Source organism: Phasianus colchicus, chromosome 14 (genome assembly GCF_987193195.1).
Source record: "Phasianus colchicus chromosome 14, bPhaCol1.hap1.1, whole genome shotgun sequence".
In the NCBI taxonomy this organism is placed as follows: Eukaryota; Metazoa; Chordata; class Aves; order Galliformes; family Phasianidae; genus Phasianus; species Phasianus colchicus.
Window position 1 is genome coordinate 8272159 of NC_143449.1, and position 17278 is coordinate 8289436.

Sequence of the window (17278 nt, forward strand, 5' to 3'; positions counted from 1 at the left end):
CTCATTCAGGAAGCATTAACTCTGATTCTGTCTCAGTAATCCTGTTGATTTTTTTAACAAGACAGCAATCTCTGTCTTTCATGGGCTGTTTTTGGCAGCAGCTAGATCTGTAGATTCTCCAGCAAATTGGGCCAGCCATTTCCCAGATCCCTGACTTTTTTAAACAAATGTAGCAGTTAGATACCTCCAGGCAATGACAGTGTGGCAGGTTTATGTCCTAACTGTTGAACCTTCTGTAGAAATTAATGAGATCTATGCCTTGTAAAAATCCCTCAAACTGTTGCATTATTTATTTATATTCTGCTTCAAGGACAACACTTTTCAAGCCAAGAGATGACACAAAGGAGCCTTGGGCTGTATAAATATAGAATCTTTTTATTTTTTTTGGTTAATAGATACAGTACATTTTTTGACTACATAAGAAAGCGTTGTTTTCAGTGCATACATTCTGCAGACAGACAGGAACAGGGCAGACATACATTCCTTGGTGTTTTGAGTATTACATGGCACTTAGTTTCTCTGAGTCCTCAGTTACTGGGTTTCCCCAGTTTTCACTAGCTGCTTTGACAGCTCAAGATCCAAGAAGAAATGACTGGAGCAGTATGTGCTGGCTCTTGTGGCACAGGGTTGCCAAGCAGGACAACAGAACACTGCTCACTGCGCATCACACAGGTCTTCCTGCAACCAATGCCCTTAGGGCACTGCATTTGCTTGGGGTCCTACGTGAACCAGTCTATGTTAACAAAATATGAAACCAACACATGCATCACAGAAACAAGTCAGTGCTTGTGCCAAACCTTTATATCCTATACAGTGACCAACTCTTGACAGGATCAAATCCAGAAGTCCTTTCTGAATTTTACTAGCTAGGTTGGTACTTAACCAAAATTCTTTCTGCCTTTTTTCTTTAATGTGTCACAGCACAAAATCAGGAAAATGGATCACAGGTCTTGGCCATTACTATCTGTAGGATGGGACAAAAGAAACATTGCTACCTTCTGTATTTTCCATTCACTTTATCAAAAGAAAAAAATAGATCCAAGGTGTGATCCTGGCCAATTCCTGCTTTCAGGAACACACAATAATGCCTCACCTTGTTGTACAGCTATTTCCTATTTGCTGCTGAGTCCTGGCAGTACCCATTCGGTGCTAGTGGCAGCTAGAGACTATTGGTCTCAAACACCCTTTCAGCTGGGATTGAGCCAGACGGAATTTGTAAAGCAGGATGGTGCATGGCAAGGCAGAGCCAGTGCTCAACACGAAGGGTCATTGAGAAGCAAAGTCATAAGCTGCTTACTGGCCAGTTACAAGCTAACATATTGATAAGCATTTTTACAGTATACAAAGCATAAATGCAAGGAAAGAAGTGCCTGGGCACTCCAGGTTGCCCTAGGTAGATGGCAGGCTAGATGCCTGGAGAGTTGAGCATGTTAGTGAAATGTCTAAGCAGAGCAGCTATGCCTGCAGGCAGCTGTGAATGTCTGCATCATCAACATTCAGGGGGTTCAAGTGTCAGTATTTTTGTTTGAGCTTGTTATTCAGAAAGACTTTACGTTTTTACCTGGCCTTCCTTGATATTCTGTGCAGATGGTGTGCACCCAGCACCCTGGCACCCCTTCTAATGAGGTTAATTTGTAAGAACCAAAGAGAAATCAAATTGTTTGAGAAAGCACTAAGAGAAAGATGAGGCTCACATAGATGGACACCAAACTTCATCTCACTACAGACACCAAAATTGAAAAACTGCAAGAGTGAAAAAGCTTCTCTCATTCACAGAAGGATACAGAGATGCTTCCAGGCACATCGGAGTAAACTAGTTTCCTGTGCCTAAATTGGAAACATTTTTAATGTGGGAAAAAAGCTTATTTCAAGTGTGTCTAGTTCAGCCTCTGCAAGAATGGAGGATGCACAAAATACCAAGTGAGATGGGCTCTATATCTGACCTTACTCAAAAGAGGAAAGCGTCAAGCTGTGATGGGTAAATATCAGCACACAGACAACAACAACAGCACAAGTAGAGCAAAGCGGAAGTAGGGGCCCAGGCTTCCAAAACCACCCGGCTGCTCATAGCGCACAGGAGAAGGCACTTCTTGGCAGACTGTATGGCTGGAGGGTGCTAGGAAGAGACAACATATTTGTTGTGAGCGCTAAGCTTCTCTGCCCTAATTCTACAGTTACAAGAAGAAAAACAGGACAGTGGGCTCCATTAAGGAAAACAAAGGTACTTCTCAATACTCCATCCCACTGAGTTCAGTGAGATTAGAAAAGGCAGGTGGCGAACAAGAGCTGAATAAGAATCCCTGAGACATCTGAAAGACTACGAAACATCACCTCACTTAGACAACTTGGCTCCTTCTGATGCTCTAGCTGATACACCAGCTTTTAGTTAAAACAGAAGCAGTGGAAATCCCTCCCCTTTGCCTTGAGCTGCAAAGTGACGCTTTCAGGAATGAGATACACCTGCTGGAATCCTGGAAGTCCCTGCTTCCTTACTGAAACTGACTGATGTGGAAAGCAAGTGAGAGCTGGGACACGAGGGCCAGCAGAGCACCGCTGTGAGCTGGCATCAGTGGGTGCTGCAACCTGCAAGAGTCAGTGAAATGCTTTGTGAAGATCCTTCACTCTGCTGTGTCTGCGCATCTTTCTCGTTTGACTAAAACATTACAAATATTGCCATATAAATGAATCACTACATTTGTTCCTACTGGGTAAACTATATACATCATTGTAAGAAAAGAACAATAATTAAATTAAGGGAGGAGAGAAAAAGACAAAATATTAGTAAATAAAATAGAAAACACGTATGTTCAGTAATACTTTTAGGTAATATTTTTGCTTCTTACAGTTACCATAGGGGGAAAAACCTTCAACTTAAAATAAACATTTCATCCCTGCTAAGGAGGAAAGGCAGTGTGCTCCAGCTTTCTTGGAAGAAGGCACTTCAAACAGCAGCATTTCCCAATCTTTTTTAAAACTGAGAACAGAGTTGCACTTTTTTGTTTTTCCTACGTGTGCTTATTTCAAAGTTTATAAGCAGAGGTTTTTAAACATTGTCATTTTCTTCTGCTACACAACAAGGCACAATAACAAACCACCTCACGCTGACTAATGCCAGTAATAGCAGAGTCAGACAAATCATAGGCACCTTTTTTTTTCTTTCTGCCACCTGAATAAATTATTTTCCTAATAAGTATTTGTTATTTGATCAGAGCTATAGATAATTTTCTATTTCATGAAAAACTGATCTGGTGAGCTTTCTGTGACCCATCAGATGAATTATTTCCCAGTATTCTGTTACTTGACCAACTTTACTTCATACATAGACACTAACATACAAAGAAGTGCAAAAATGTCCATAAAGACCACAGTTATTTGCCAGGCTCACTATGAGCAATGGCCCATGGGCTCCTGCAGGTGATTTCTTAAACAGCCCAAATCTGAGGCTGAGGAGAACAAGACGTGGTTCCCAAGAGCCCTTCCACCAGATGCTTTAGCATTCACAGTTAGGATGGCATGGGCTTTGGGGATTTTTCCCCTTTGATCATACCTGAGGCTTTTTCTGTTTATTTCAATGCAACCAACTGTAACCAGTCTTCCAGAAATATTGTCTCCATTGCTGCAAGGGCGTTGAGGCTGTCTTCACCAAGGTAAAATAATTGTTTGGCAAGTGTTGGATGTTTTAGAAAAGAATTAATTTGTAATCATTTCAGTTTGTAGTTAAGAACAAAATTTCTTTCTCTAAAGAAGTCTAATTAGAGTATCAATTCTAAAAACGAAAAGGCAAGGGTTATGCAGACCTTGGAATAAACTGCACAAAGTCATATCCATGTCTGGGTTTATAACTTAGGAAGTTATAGGCTCAGCTGTCAACATACATCTTTTTTATCTTTGTTTTTTCTACCTGAAATCTCCATGCATTATCTCTTCCTAGATTTCTAATGTCAGCACTGGTTCTTTCTTTCCTAGCACATTAAATGACAAGGATTAGTTGCTTGGTTCTGAGGTTGCTGTGAGGATGGCTGGGTTGTGCATGGGAGCTGGTGTGCACACCTGTAGGCCAGCAGTCCCTGCTGCACACCACTTTTGCATAAGGGTAACACGCTTTGAATTTCTCAGATGTGAGAATTTGTGATCCATTCGGACCAGCATAAGTGGATTCCAAAAATCTTTGCAGCACTCATGGAGGATTTAGATACAGAAGGCATGGCATATCGTAGCAGTATTTACCTTGGCAAGCAGCTGGAGACAAGTGTGTTTTACATATGCTCACAGCTGAGAATGGGCTGGTATTCCCAAGATCAAACTGTTGGGCATCTGCCATAGAATTCAAAGGAAGAGCTTTTTTTCCCAATTTTAAATAATCTGTGTCCAGAAAGGAAACAGAGAAATGCTGCTACACTACTGATGCCTCAAGGTTATTTGTGCGTTCATGTGTCACTCTCATATTGTGGATGAGTATCTTGTGCACATTCACACAGCTGTGAACGTGTGCTGGGAAATACCGCCTGCATAAGCTTAAGGTTCTTACTTAATGCAGTGCTGATGCCTTGCAATCACTACAGATGCATCTCCATCATGGCTCCCTATTGCATAATGTTAAAGAAGTTGCTGTTTGAACAAGGAGGAAAAACAGGGCATCACATTTAACAACACTGTATATATATACATGGATGCTGGCTGCTTCTCTGCTCTGTTGTTTGGGGAGTGGATCCTCTTGGCAGTGGAAATTGTTAGATCACAAATTGTAATAAACATATTTTGGATTTCAAAATATTCCAGAAACATTTACTGAAGGTGTGTTCCCAAGTTAAGAGAAATGTTTTAATTTTTGGATTCTCTTCAAAAACAAAACATTAGAGTTTATGGCTGTAATTATCAGCTGATCCCTTCCAGCCTCACACCAAGCAACCCCTAAGATGAGTGCAGGACCAGCGGGATCAATGTTGTCACAGATATCATGAGGGGTGACTCTTATGTAACTTATGGAGTGAACATGGTTAATAAATAATCCCTGCTAAGGGAAGAAGGGTGGGAGCAGATCTCGGTTACAGCTCCTATTAACAATTCTTATGGACAGCATTCTAATTTACCACATATTTTGCAATAGGCCTTTAAAGATAGCGAAGGGATGCTCTTAAAGATTTTCTGTTCACATCGGAGATGTGCCAGATGAAACATAAGAACCAGTGTGCTGCTGGGTTCCCCCTTTGTTGGCACACAGCCTCTTTATGGAATCCATCGTGGCCAAGTGAAGCACCAAAGGCCCTGCACCAGGCTGGGCTGGTTACACTGGGGGTGCAGAGCAGTGCACAACAGAGTTGTAATCCGGAGGTGGGCTGTGGCACTCCAGGCTTGAATCCATAGGAAGGAGCACAGAGTCTTCCAGTGGGAAGTCCATGGTGTCCTCTTCAACCTGCACTGCGGGCTGGTATTTAACAGCTTCACGTTCATGGTCAGATAAGATGGACTCTTTGCTCTTGCTAACAGCTCGCCGCCTGTTGAGAACAAGCAGTATGATATATGGATCCTGTCTCCATAGGTTTTTATCTGTGTTACTCATGGTCAAAATTATTTATAAACCTATACATATATAAAGCATTTCAATTTAACATTGCAGCACCCTGTAAGTTGTTTTTTTTTTAAGAGCTAGATGTACTGTAAGCAGATTCAGGAGTAAAGTTAGGAGTCCCAGTGCCCTCTCTGGTTAGCTTTATATGTTTCAGTGCACTCTATATGTCTTAGTTATAATTGCACCTGTCCTATACATGCAATAATACTCTCTTTATGATATTTGACTTTTCTGAAAGCAGAACTGAAGACTATGACTATGACTTTTCTTTAACTGTAATAAAAGATGAATTGATGAATAATCATATCAGACTCCACTTTTAAATGATACTAGAAGCACTGTAGGGCAAGATCTCTTTGATATTCTTTAGCCCTGTAAAATTCCTGAGCTGCACGATAGCAAGTGGTAGTGATGCTCAGTGTGACAGCTGCTGGCCTGTAACCAATTCTATCAAAAGTCTCATTTTCTACTATCTCCTCCTATTACAGGCGATCTAGATGCTGGGAGAGAAGGAGTTTACATCACCAGAGCAACCTCAGTGTCCAAAGTGGAAGAACCCAAGGGAGAATTTGTATTACAAGGTGACCTTGAGGAACAGCATGCATTGTGGAAAAAAAGGTACTTGTGTTGTAGGCTGCCTTAAAAATTATTTTGTTAAACCTGGTTTCTTCCATTTGAGGAATTCTTGGAAGAGAGTTGGATAATTTAGGAATGGCTCTGGTAAGAATCCCAACCTGAGAATGGCTTTTGAACCTCTTCACTTTGCTTACACACCGTTAACATGCACCTTTCTAGGGTAAGTCACTCACAGACTGGTTATGACATTGCACATCTTGGCTCAGATTTGTGAGTGTGCCTGGGAAGACTCAGAACTAGGCAGTGCTCAAACACTTTGAGCGTGTATTACAGATTTGTTTAAAGGCGAGTAATGCTACTTCATAATCACACTAAATCAAATCAAAACCAGTCATCACATGATTGTGTTACTCATTACACTTATTTTATCTGTACTGCTTCAGTGACTGCAGTCCCCAACAGATGATCAGAGATTGGGAGTGTTGAATGCTTTTCAAAGAAAGTGAAACCATTTCCTGCTCCACCAAACATAAGGCAATAGCAAAGAGATAGATACAGAAATTGAAGACAAGGGGCAGATACAATGAGCAGTGGAAGCAGTAGATCAGGATCTGTGTGTGCTGTTGTATTGTGCAGGTGCAACACAGAGAAGTGCTGCAAACCTAGGTGCTGGGCAGGACAGAATTGCAGCATGCAGCTGTACTCAGACCTGCCAGGTGATGCCACTGTGACTCTAGGACTTCTATTACCCTGTCTCTGAATCTGGAATTTAGCAAGTGCTTTAATTTTCCTACCAGCTGCAAATATTGTCAGTCTGAGTGACAGAATTAGAGACAATGCCTTCATTTAAAATGTTGCTAATTCTGGAAAGGTCATGAGTGCAGTGCATTGAGAGAGTAGAATACTACTTTATGAAATATGTCCACAATCACGTGTAAGAGCCTGTCTGTCTGTAAATTATCCATCCCTGTAGGTCTCTCTTAGAGAACTGTGTGCAGCAAGTGATGCTGTGTGCATCCCAGAGCACAAGGCTAGCAATAATAGGCTTGCATCCAGACTCAGGCAGAGCAGATTGCTGCAGTCTCAGCCAGCTGCAATGGGAGACTGGCTGCCTTGTGGCTGGCCTGGTCTTAGCATGCAGTGCTGGCTTTATACAGAATGTTTGTGTCCCTAACTGAGTCTGGAGGAGCTGAACACAGACATCAGAGTGGTAAAAGCCAGCCCACCACCTCCTGCACATCCAGAATAAATCTGGGTTCTATGACTTCTTAAGTACAGTTTATAGATTAAAGCCAGTGTTATTAGACTTGCACAGGGTTCTGAAACCAAATTCTACAATAAATAGTAACCCTGAGAGCTTCAAGAGAAACATGCCATGCTCTGATTTCACAGTCTAAGTTTCTAGCTTCTCATTTGTCAGGTATTAAAGCTGTTGTGGGAGACAAGGCAAAGCTTGGAAGTACCTGTGTAACTTGGTCCCAGCCTGTGTAGTTCAGGGTGTTGGAGTACAGAAACGTTAGGGGTTAGTTTGGCTACACAGTGGGAAACTTTTAGAACCACATAGCCTTCCAACAAGTGTTCCTTTGGGTTTCTGCCCTTGAGGCCAAGGGATGTCTCAAGGAGTGCAGAAAGCTGATGGGCTAGGTTGGAAGCAAATTTTGTCATTAGCCATCCTACTGCAGAGCAAAATGCAATTATCTTTAGAAACCATCCTTTCTTTCTAAATGCATTTCCTAAATTGAAGCTATGCAAGCGTCTTTTCATTTTTCCCTTTTCTGTTCTATGCTTACTGTCACTCCAATCTGCTCTGTTCGTGCTCAGACACAGAGAAATGTACACATGCTTGGACTGTATATTGGCAAACCAGACTGCAGCTTCCCTTTTCTGTCTATCCTTGAAATCTCATTTTTGCATGTGAACTGCCACACCACATCAGTCAGTGCAGCTATGCCTTGCTCCTGGCAGCGCTCAGTACTCTGCCTCAGGGAGCAAAAACCTCTCTGTGCCCTGAGCCAGATGTACTGTCCTGGATAAGGTAGAAGAATTCTCCTTGAGTCCACAGATAAATATTTTCTGATAGAAGTCATTAGATTAATCACACAATGATGTAGCTACAAAAATTAGTAGTGGATATGCAATTAAATAATTTCATTACAAACTAGCCATTATTTGACTCAGTCCTGCTGGGCTGGTATTACGCTGTCCCAAAGGTATCTCCTTAGGCTGATTTTGCCTAACTTCTGAAAACAGCAGCACAGGAAGTGACAAAGGAGAAGTTCAGTTTGGGTAAACCTGCTCAGCACTGTGGCTGTGCCATCCAGCTCCGTGCGGCTGTCAGTGTTCTCCCCCCAGCACAGTGTGAGGATGAGGTATGTGAACACCATGATGCTCAGTGAAACATGGTGAGGATGAGGTGTGCCAACACTGTGACAGTCAGTGAAACAGTGAGGATGAGGTATGACAGTCAATGAAACACATCTGCCCACTGATCCAGGCTGATCACATTTTACATGAAGACCAACCTGAAAACTTCTGTCCTTACCAGAACATGTACTGTTTCTGGGAGAGCATGGGGAAAGGTGAAAATCTAAAAATCTAACCTGAACACTGCCATTTCCTATCCTTAAACTGATTTTGTAACCAAAAGAACTCTCTTTCATAATAGGCACACTTGTATGCAGTACTGGTTGGGGAAACACACTGCAGATGTAGTGAGCTGGCTTCAGCCTTATTTCATTGGCAGTACTGAGACTGCAGGGCACAGCACTTGACTCCTCTCTTTCAGAAAGACACCTGCAAATTAGGGAGGTTTATGGAAGAAGTACAAACACTATGAAAGCCCTGGAGGAACCAGTAGTGAAAGATGAGAAGAATGCAAATGAGTAGCAAGTGAACTAAAAATGACATTCATAGCAACCAGAAAATCCTGCAACACTTTGGGATGTATTTCTATAGTGAGCCTGGAGCTAGTGCTCTGTTTGTCAGATTTAAAACCAAAACTAGGATAGACTTAGTGCTAATGTGGACTCATGGACTCAGTGCCACTAACTGGAAGCCCGCTATGTCTGTGATTGTGTTTGCACCATGAGCCTTGGTGCCAGTTGTGCACGTGAAGGGGATGCGTGGGGCCACAGTGCTGTCAGCAAATCCCATGGCTGGGACACAACCTGAACAAATGCTTTTTAGTGTGGTGCTGTGGTGGGGGTAGTGAGATCTTTTCAGTACCCATTTTAACTTGCTATGTCAGATTTTCTGCTATCGATGAAGTTTGAAAAGTCTAGACATGAAACCAGGTGAAGAAAAACTTAGCCTGAGTATTAAGTAATCTTTCACAATATTTTTTTTAAGTTTTCTAGGGAGGTGTCAAAGTTGTTTGGAAAATACCACAGAGGGTAATGCTGTAATAATGAGAAGGTCAGAGGGAACTGATGAAAATTTTTCTCCTTTCTGTAAGAACCAGGCTTCCTGGTCAGAGTCAGAAATGTACTGCAGTTGCCAAGGAGCTGGCAAATCATCGGTGGGGCTGTTTGTGTCTGTGTTAGAGGACAGCAGTTTCTAACAGCTCAAATCTCAGGATCAGTGACTTGAAGAGGAGCAAGGAGGGAGATGGCTGTGAGAAAATCGTGTGTCCTTGAGGGTCTACAGCACAAGGACAGCACTTATCCCCAGCTGCTCTTATTGATTTGCAAGTGCCCAAGTATCTTGCCGTCAGTAGGAGACGCAATAGACTTGCATCTATGTGGAAATCCTGGGCTTGTTTGGAAGCCATGCTTTGGGAAAGCAGAGAGGTTGGGCTGGGCACTGCCAAGCAGAGCAGTTTGTCTCCTGGCTGCATCTCATAATGAGATGTGGGAGCTTCATGGTCCTGTAACAGCTTTCATAGGTGTCTGATGAGGCACAGGGTACCAGAGATTAATTTGCTTTATTTTTTCTGTGTGGAAAGAAATGAAAGGGTTATTTCTTCCTCTAATAGCTTTTTGCTGTCTGTTTGCTGTTCACTTTAAGACACCTCAACAATAGAGGAATTTACTCCTGGGTCCCCTCTGGCTGTATCACTGCAATCAGTAGCTGCTGGCAAGGAAAGCTCAAGGGATTAAGATCAAGAATTCACTGTTTTGAAGCATTTCTAACCACAAAGCACAGCTAGAATAAAGTTCTAACAGGACAAAATCACCTATTGTCAGGGTGTATGCCCTCTCATAAGGCTGGTCACCTCTCTGAAATTCAAAGCACCCAGACTGGAAGCCTTTGACTTTAGCTCCGGTGCTCAGAAGGTGGTGAGATGAAAAGCACTGCAGTTAGAACCAAGCTGAAGTGCTTGCCACTACAAGCATATAGTGTGATACTACAAAAACTGGGGTTTATGTAACTCTCCCAGGAGGTACTGACTCAAAGCTCCTTGCATTTGAGGAGCCCACATTGGTCATTGTGCAATATGCTACATGACACAACATCAAATACATCTTGTTGCTGTTTCAGTGTGCTCATCACAGATGAAAAATCTGCTGAAACTAAGTTCTGTTGTGGAGTAAAAGTATTTCCATGCCTCATTTTTCTGTTACATCAGAAAACATCAGCTGGGCTGCACTGCTGTTAAACACCTAGCATCTGGACATAAACGTCTGATGCACCTCCACAGCGACATTTTGTTCCTATCTTGGTGACCTGCCTTAGGTCCACTTGGGCTCTGACAAAGGCAGAGCCTTCAGCAATGGGCCTTGGGTACAGCATCAGTGCTCAGTGTCAGCTGAGCCTCGTGGAGCCTGGCCAGTGCCAGACACTGCATTATGGGGCAACTGGGGCTGGAAGAGAAAGAAAGGTGAGGGTGGAGGGAGGACAGCTAAGCAGATATCAAGCCTGTTGATATTTGATCTGATATCTGATTTCAAACAATAACCTGATTATAGTGTCTCAGGGAGAATTGGAAAGCAGTGCTAGGCGGTACCCTGTTAACACTGTGAGATGAAGCCTGACACCAGACACATCATTAAATCCCTCTGGGCTGAATGCACTTCCTTGGGTGCCAGCTGCAGTGCCACTGTCCTGGTAAATCCTTCTGTCCCTCTCTGCAGCTTTGCACCGCAGCAGTACAAGATACTTAAGGCTCCGATATGGTCAGTGCAGCTCAACAGTAATCCCAGGCCCAGAGCATCAGATTCACCTTGAAGATTCGTTGTATGGTGTGTAGTGTTGCCAAATTTTAAACTTGTCAAAGAAATGATAAGATAAATAGAAATATAGAAGATAGATAAATAAACAGCAAGGTTTTGGCAAAATAATAAATGCAGCCACCCTGGTTCAAAAAACATGCTAAGCCTTTGAACAGTTTTGTTCTATAAAAGAAAGACTGTTTGAAAAGGATCCAGAGTAAATGTTTTTGAGAGGGAGACATACACAATTAACAGGGGTGACTTTATCTCCCTTGTTAAACCTGAATCCCTTTCTGACCTTTCTTATACATTTGGAGACTGTTCCACATGTTTTTGAAACTTTTTTTTCCAAGTTAGCAGTGCAGGGGGCAAGAAGTGTCATGTCTCAAATGAGAGGATGTTGAGATGCCCTGCAAGTATGTAAAAAAGTGTTCTTTGTGCCAATGGCAGTCTGCAAGGTTAAAAAAAAAAGCTCGCAAAATAGCTGGACCTCAAACACTCAGTGAAAGGTCTGGCCAAGGAAAAACATCTTCCCATTCACCTGACAGCAGCTCAGAGGGATTTCCTGGAAATCTTGAAAAAACAGACTGCTAGGGGATTTCTGTGTTTCTGCATCTGGCTGGATGTTGAGTTCTCAGCAGAAAGCTTAGAAGGGGAAGAGAGAACCTTGCTCTTCCCCAGTTCCCTCATATCCAAGAGTGGAAATGCAGTAGGGGAAGTGCAGTCAGAGGTGGCTGAAATCTCCTGGTCAGATTTTACCAGGGAGGCTGTGTGTGTTGTGTGCGTACGTGCTGGAATTGTGTCAGCATGACATCATGCAGAAGAGAGGTGAATCAGAGCAGGTAAAGTAGTGTAGCAATAGAGTTCCTGACATGTGAGCAGCTTTTTTTTAGAGCTGGTGCCATTTGGTTTCCATAGCAATGCACTGCACTGTGCAGAAATCCCCTCAGCGTGTGCGTAGGACAGATAATGTGAACCCTAATCCAAGCCTCTACTAGTCCTGTGCCAGGTGTGTGAGTGCTGCAGACAGTGCTGCTGAGCAGCAGGCTCCTAAGGGCACACTCATGTCCTGCAGCATCTGAATGCTCCCTGCTAATGCTGCAGGGCTCTATACCCTTAGTTAGGCAACCTTTCCCCTTTTCTACTTTCTGCTTGTCTCTTGCCATCAAGCATTCATATAGGAATATGTAGTTTTAAGGTCTGAAAGACAAGGCAAACTTCTTCAGAGTTATACCTCCTTTGAAGTACTTTTATGTTCTCACTGTGCACTTTCATGTCAATTCCCCATACTGTACAGGAATTGTGATAGCCTTTTTTACATCTGTTGTCTCTCTTTAATGTGACAAACTGTGACTCAACGCAAAACAAGAAATTGCTCTGATGGGAAAAATCACTGAGTTTAATGCAAAGGAAACCAACAAAAATCTCATCAACGGATTTCAGAGGAAACTCTAGGCAGTTCAATTAAACTGCAATTAGCTTAATTAACTGAGTAGTATGGAATCCTTTGCTCTAGAATTGTTTTTTAACAATATTTTGAGTTACTTGTCTCTGAAATTCTACATGTTGGCATCTGAATCAGTACATGGATTATTGTTGCTATTATTCATTTTGACAAAGGTAAAAATGGAGACCAGTTTCACTGCTAGGTTTGCTTCCTGCCTCTGCCTGACTGTTACAGAAATAGAAAGAACTGGTGGCTAAGAAATCTGCTTTTGTTCTTCTCTGATGGACTGTACCGTGAATGGATAACATACAGAAAATACTGGCACAGCTTCTACTTGTAAACTAAACAACAAAAATGCAATTCATAGGATTATGTAGATGGTAGGATTAAAGTCTTCTCTGAAGGACTGTCATGACAGCTGTGAAACAGCAAATGAAGAACTCACAGCACTGGTAGGTGCACCTTACAAAAATCTGCAGTGCTTAAACTGTCCTTTACTAAACATTCTTTCTTCATTTTTCCCACATCCCACCAATTGCAAAGGTGCCAGTCCTGTGCATCTAAAATTAGATAGAGCTTTGTTACTGGTATAACTACAAATGTTATTCTCTGGATTAATCATTCACATTTTCCAAAGTATGTTTCACCAGTAAAGGAGAACACTACGATGGAGTCAGGAAAAAGCCGAAGTAGAAGTGTATGTCTTAAGCTGTTTTGCTCTTATCATTTGTCATGAGCAGAATATTCTGTCCTAGCAGATTAGAGCATGAACAGGAGGAACCAGCTTCACTAGAGAGTGCTCTTCTGTTTTTTGAATGTGACTCAGAATTGCAAAGCAATTTGGCTTGCTTTGGCAAAAGGTGTTCAGTTGGTTGATGCGACATTATATGTTCAAAGCTGATGAAATGAGTTTTTGTTTTTATCACAAGGATCAACATTTTTCACATTAATTAACCTTCCTGTAGTATAAATACAACAATGCTGCATCCCTTCCAGAGACCTAGAAGTGTCTTCTACATTCAACTTCTTTCTGGAAACAGTTTATATCATAGTTTTCTTGATCTTAAAATACATTAACCATGACCTTTCTATTCCAGTATTGAAATTCAGAGTTGCTTCTCCTTCTAGCTTGTTTAGAAAGTGTAAAAGATTTCCTTTTGAAACCAGAAACAAAACTGTAAATTTTGGAAGCAGTTTTCTGAATGGAACATTGGCTTTAAAAGAAATGTTTCAAAAGTACTCACGCAAGTGCCATGATCCCGTAAGGCCAGGAGCGGATTTCCAGCCTCTTTGGACTTTTTATCTCATCTGATGTCAACACCATCCCACTGTCTGACTCCTGGATAGAAAAAAGAGGAGAACATCAGCAGAGTGTCAACATGGAGGACTCTGAAATAAGAAGTTGTATACCCAGGGGAGAGCGTGAAGAAATCAAACTAAACCAGCACTGAAGTCAGTGGAGAAGGAAAGCCAAGGAGCTAGTAAAAATAGCAAATTCTAGCTCTTTTATTTTGTGATGATACAGCTTTTGGCCCAGAACTTCACCTCATAAAATTGTCTCCAGTTACAGAGCAGACAAAACAAGGGCAAAAGAATCCAATTTCTCCTTCATTGTGGCCTGCAGAGGTTGGAGCTTCCTGCTCATGTGATTATCAGGGAGGTACTAACAGGAAGGTGACCACCTGTAGATGTGATACTGCAGTGTTATAGGTTGATATTTGTGTGCTATAACTATTGTAGGAGCTACCAGCTTCTCTGCATATTTGTAAGATCGCAGGCATTGTTAGGGAGAGCTGGACACAAGCCACCAACCTGCAAGGCACATGTTTGCATCAGAACTTTGAATTGCGTGCTATCTAGTGACATGCTTAACACAGAGATATGTCCAGTTGGTATAGGAAATTAAGCCCATTCTTCTGAATTTTCTCTTATCAGAGCCACTATTATCAGTTTTCAGCCAGCTGGTCCTGATTATGCAGCTATCTAGCCTGGATTTCTCTCTGTCTTTTATCTTTATTATTTCCCCTTAAAATAACATGCTCTAGAAATAATTTATCTCAGTGTTCCTTTTCAATTTTCTTACAGAGAAATTGTAAAAAAAAAATCTTAACAAGATACTACATAAAATCAACAGAATGGCAGGAAGGTGTGGTAGAGTTTTAGAGTTCCTGGGCAACTTTTTGAAATAATGACCTAATCAGCATTAATGCCTTGGTATTTAAGATAATTGTAGTAATCCAAGTGCATTTACTTAGTCCAAAAGTAGATCATAGCATAATTTTCTTCAAAATATTCTCAATGACATCTCACATTCACTTCCAATCTGTTAATGTATTACCCTTTTTTAAAAAAAAAACTTTTCTCCCTCCATGTAAGGACTTGCTTTAAAATGCCATGAAGGAAGAACATTTAGGAAAGTAACACTTGTGCTGGCAGCAAAAGTCTCTTTCTGACACCAGATCTATCTACTAAATGTCTCCACATGATTCTGAGGAACAAATCTTTATCCAGCAAAAGGAGATGCAGGAACCAGAGGAAATTCTAAGCCCCAAATCCCTGAAGATGCACTGATAAAGGCACAGAAATTACATTCAGCAGAATGCTAGGGAATAATGAGCATCAATTCTGTGCTCCCAAGGGAGCATTAACTGGGGGTGCTAGGCTGTCCTCAGCAGCAGGTAACTGCACACATTCTTCTTTTCTTTTCCTGGTCCTAGAAGGCGCATGCCTTCTTCTGTTTCTATCCAACTTCTACTTTCTACCTGCTTCAAACATACAGTACTAAGGTCTCTCTTTAGTGCACAGGATCTGTCATTGAGACAAGTGGAATGCACTGCAGCCGATTATTACCTGAGTAAATTTATGAGTTTTGTTTTGTTTTCTTTGTTTAAATAAGGAAGTAAAAAAATAGAAAAAAAACTCCATCCCGGAACCTTAATTTCAGGAGAAGCCAACAAGCCAAGCAACAAATTCTGCAACAAAACAAGTCTTTGTTTTCCACTGGAGTGAAAATGAAACCTTTCAACACCCTCCCACATGCAGAGCCATTACGCTATCAATAAAAATGCCCACCTAGATTGGGGAACTTGCAAGCTAAAGCCCTTTGAATCAAGGAAAGCCAGTATTTGAATCTTGGTCTAGTTCCTCCTGAATTGACCCCCTCACCTTCCAGCTGTTGCCTGGTTCAGCCAGCCGGAATCTCCTTGGGACATTCTTCAAAGGCTTAGTTTCAGTAAGCTGCCATTTTCTTATGGGGAAAAAACCAAACCAATATTGAGATACGTTCCTGTCTGGCTGTAACATAAAGCTCTGCAGCCTGACCAAAGTCAGTCTACTCACACGGAAGCTTCTCTTTAAATTATTTGTCAAAGTAAGTGCAGGTTCCTCTCTGCTGTCCCACAGAACTGTGTGTGAGATGCTTGGGCCAAATATTCCCCTTGATTTAAAACCTTTGTTCTGACCAAAGAGATTTCAAACACTCTGATAATTGTTTGGTGTTGGTGCCAAGCGGTCAGTGTTCCTAGTGGAGAAGACAGTCACCCTGCTTACCTCATGCATCACCTTCTCCTTTCCCACTGAAACTTCATTAAACGTCTTCACACTCAGGGGGCGCCTTTTGCTGCCGCTGCTGAAAGATAGAAAGTTGAAGGGCTGAATGAGGCCCAGGCAGATGCTGGTGGCTCAGCTAGTAGCCCTGACACAGCTCCATTCCCATCCCAGTCTTTCTTTGTCATGTCTTGTAACTAACAAACAACACTCTGACAAATTTTTTTGTCCGACTCACTTAGAACAGCCACACTGTGAGAACAACCCAGCTACATCAAATCTCCCTCTCCATCACACCCGTGCTCTGACATGTATTTTTCTTACCCAGTTTCCACTGCACTCCAGCGATTAACACAGTTGTTCAAATCTTCCTCCACGGGGCAAGTTTTGGAGTTAGGCTCTCCATCAGGACACAAGGTAATGTTCAGGGGGATATAGTCTTTTCCATCCTATAAAATAATTAGCATAAGAGAACATAAAACTGGTAAATGCCGTTTTATACTCCATCTCAGATGTTAAAAGTTACCATATTATATGGGGCTTTACATTGGGAAAGGACTATTTTTTATTTCAGTTGTATATTTCTGTAAATGTCATTAATGTTCTTCATAACACACAGAAGTTAGAATGTGTGGCTTTATACAATATTTACTGTGTGGAAGGCTTTGTATGAGGAAAATTATTCACTCTGCATAATCTATGACATAAAAAGGTTGAAAACTCTCTAACTTCCCAGTGGTCATCTGCAGTCGGTCTGTTTTCTCTTCCAGGCACCTGTCTGAGCTATTGCCCCACCAATTCTCACAGCACTTACAGCTCTTGTAGACATCCCTCACACATGGCATGGCAGGGCCAGGCGCACAGAGGGGTCAGTGGGTGTGCAGCCAGCAGCTGGCTCTGCTGCCTTTCACAGCGGCGCCCTTGGTGAGTTTGCTGCAATTTCCTTGTGATCACTGCTGCATTCCAGATGCTTGGCTGTTCTGTCCCGGT

General features: G+C 42.0%; 1 protein-coding gene and 1 long non-coding RNA gene across 4 annotated transcripts in view; one reads left to right on the forward strand and one right to left on the reverse strand.

The window, feature by feature from the left end:
* LOC149915993 (uncharacterized) overlaps window positions 1-6829 on the forward strand; it is an 81054-nt gene extending 74225 nt beyond the window's left edge. Inside the window, exon 3 of the long non-coding RNA XR_016471021.1 lies at window positions 6058-6829. This is a non-coding gene — a long non-coding RNA (uncharacterized LOC149915993). The remainder of the gene's footprint in view (window positions 1-6057) is intronic.
* Window positions 356-17278, reverse strand: part of LOC116229736 (vascular endothelial growth factor receptor kdr-like) — a 122206-nt gene continuing 105283 nt past the window's right edge. For 2 of the 3 annotated variants that reach the window (XM_031594424.2, XM_090150150.1), the window contains exons 27-30: window positions 16613-16737; window positions 16292-16370; window positions 13987-14081; window positions 356-5495 (exon numbers count right to left, since the gene is read on the reverse strand). In XM_031594424.2, coding sequence (XP_031450284.1) covers window positions 5285-5495; window positions 13987-14081; window positions 16292-16370; window positions 16613-16737 — 510 coding nt within the window. In that variant the 3' untranslated portion in view covers window positions 356-5284. The remainder of the gene's footprint in view (window positions 5496-13986; window positions 14082-16291; window positions 16371-16612; window positions 16738-17278) is intronic. The other variant, XM_090150151.1, reaches the window with a different exon arrangement.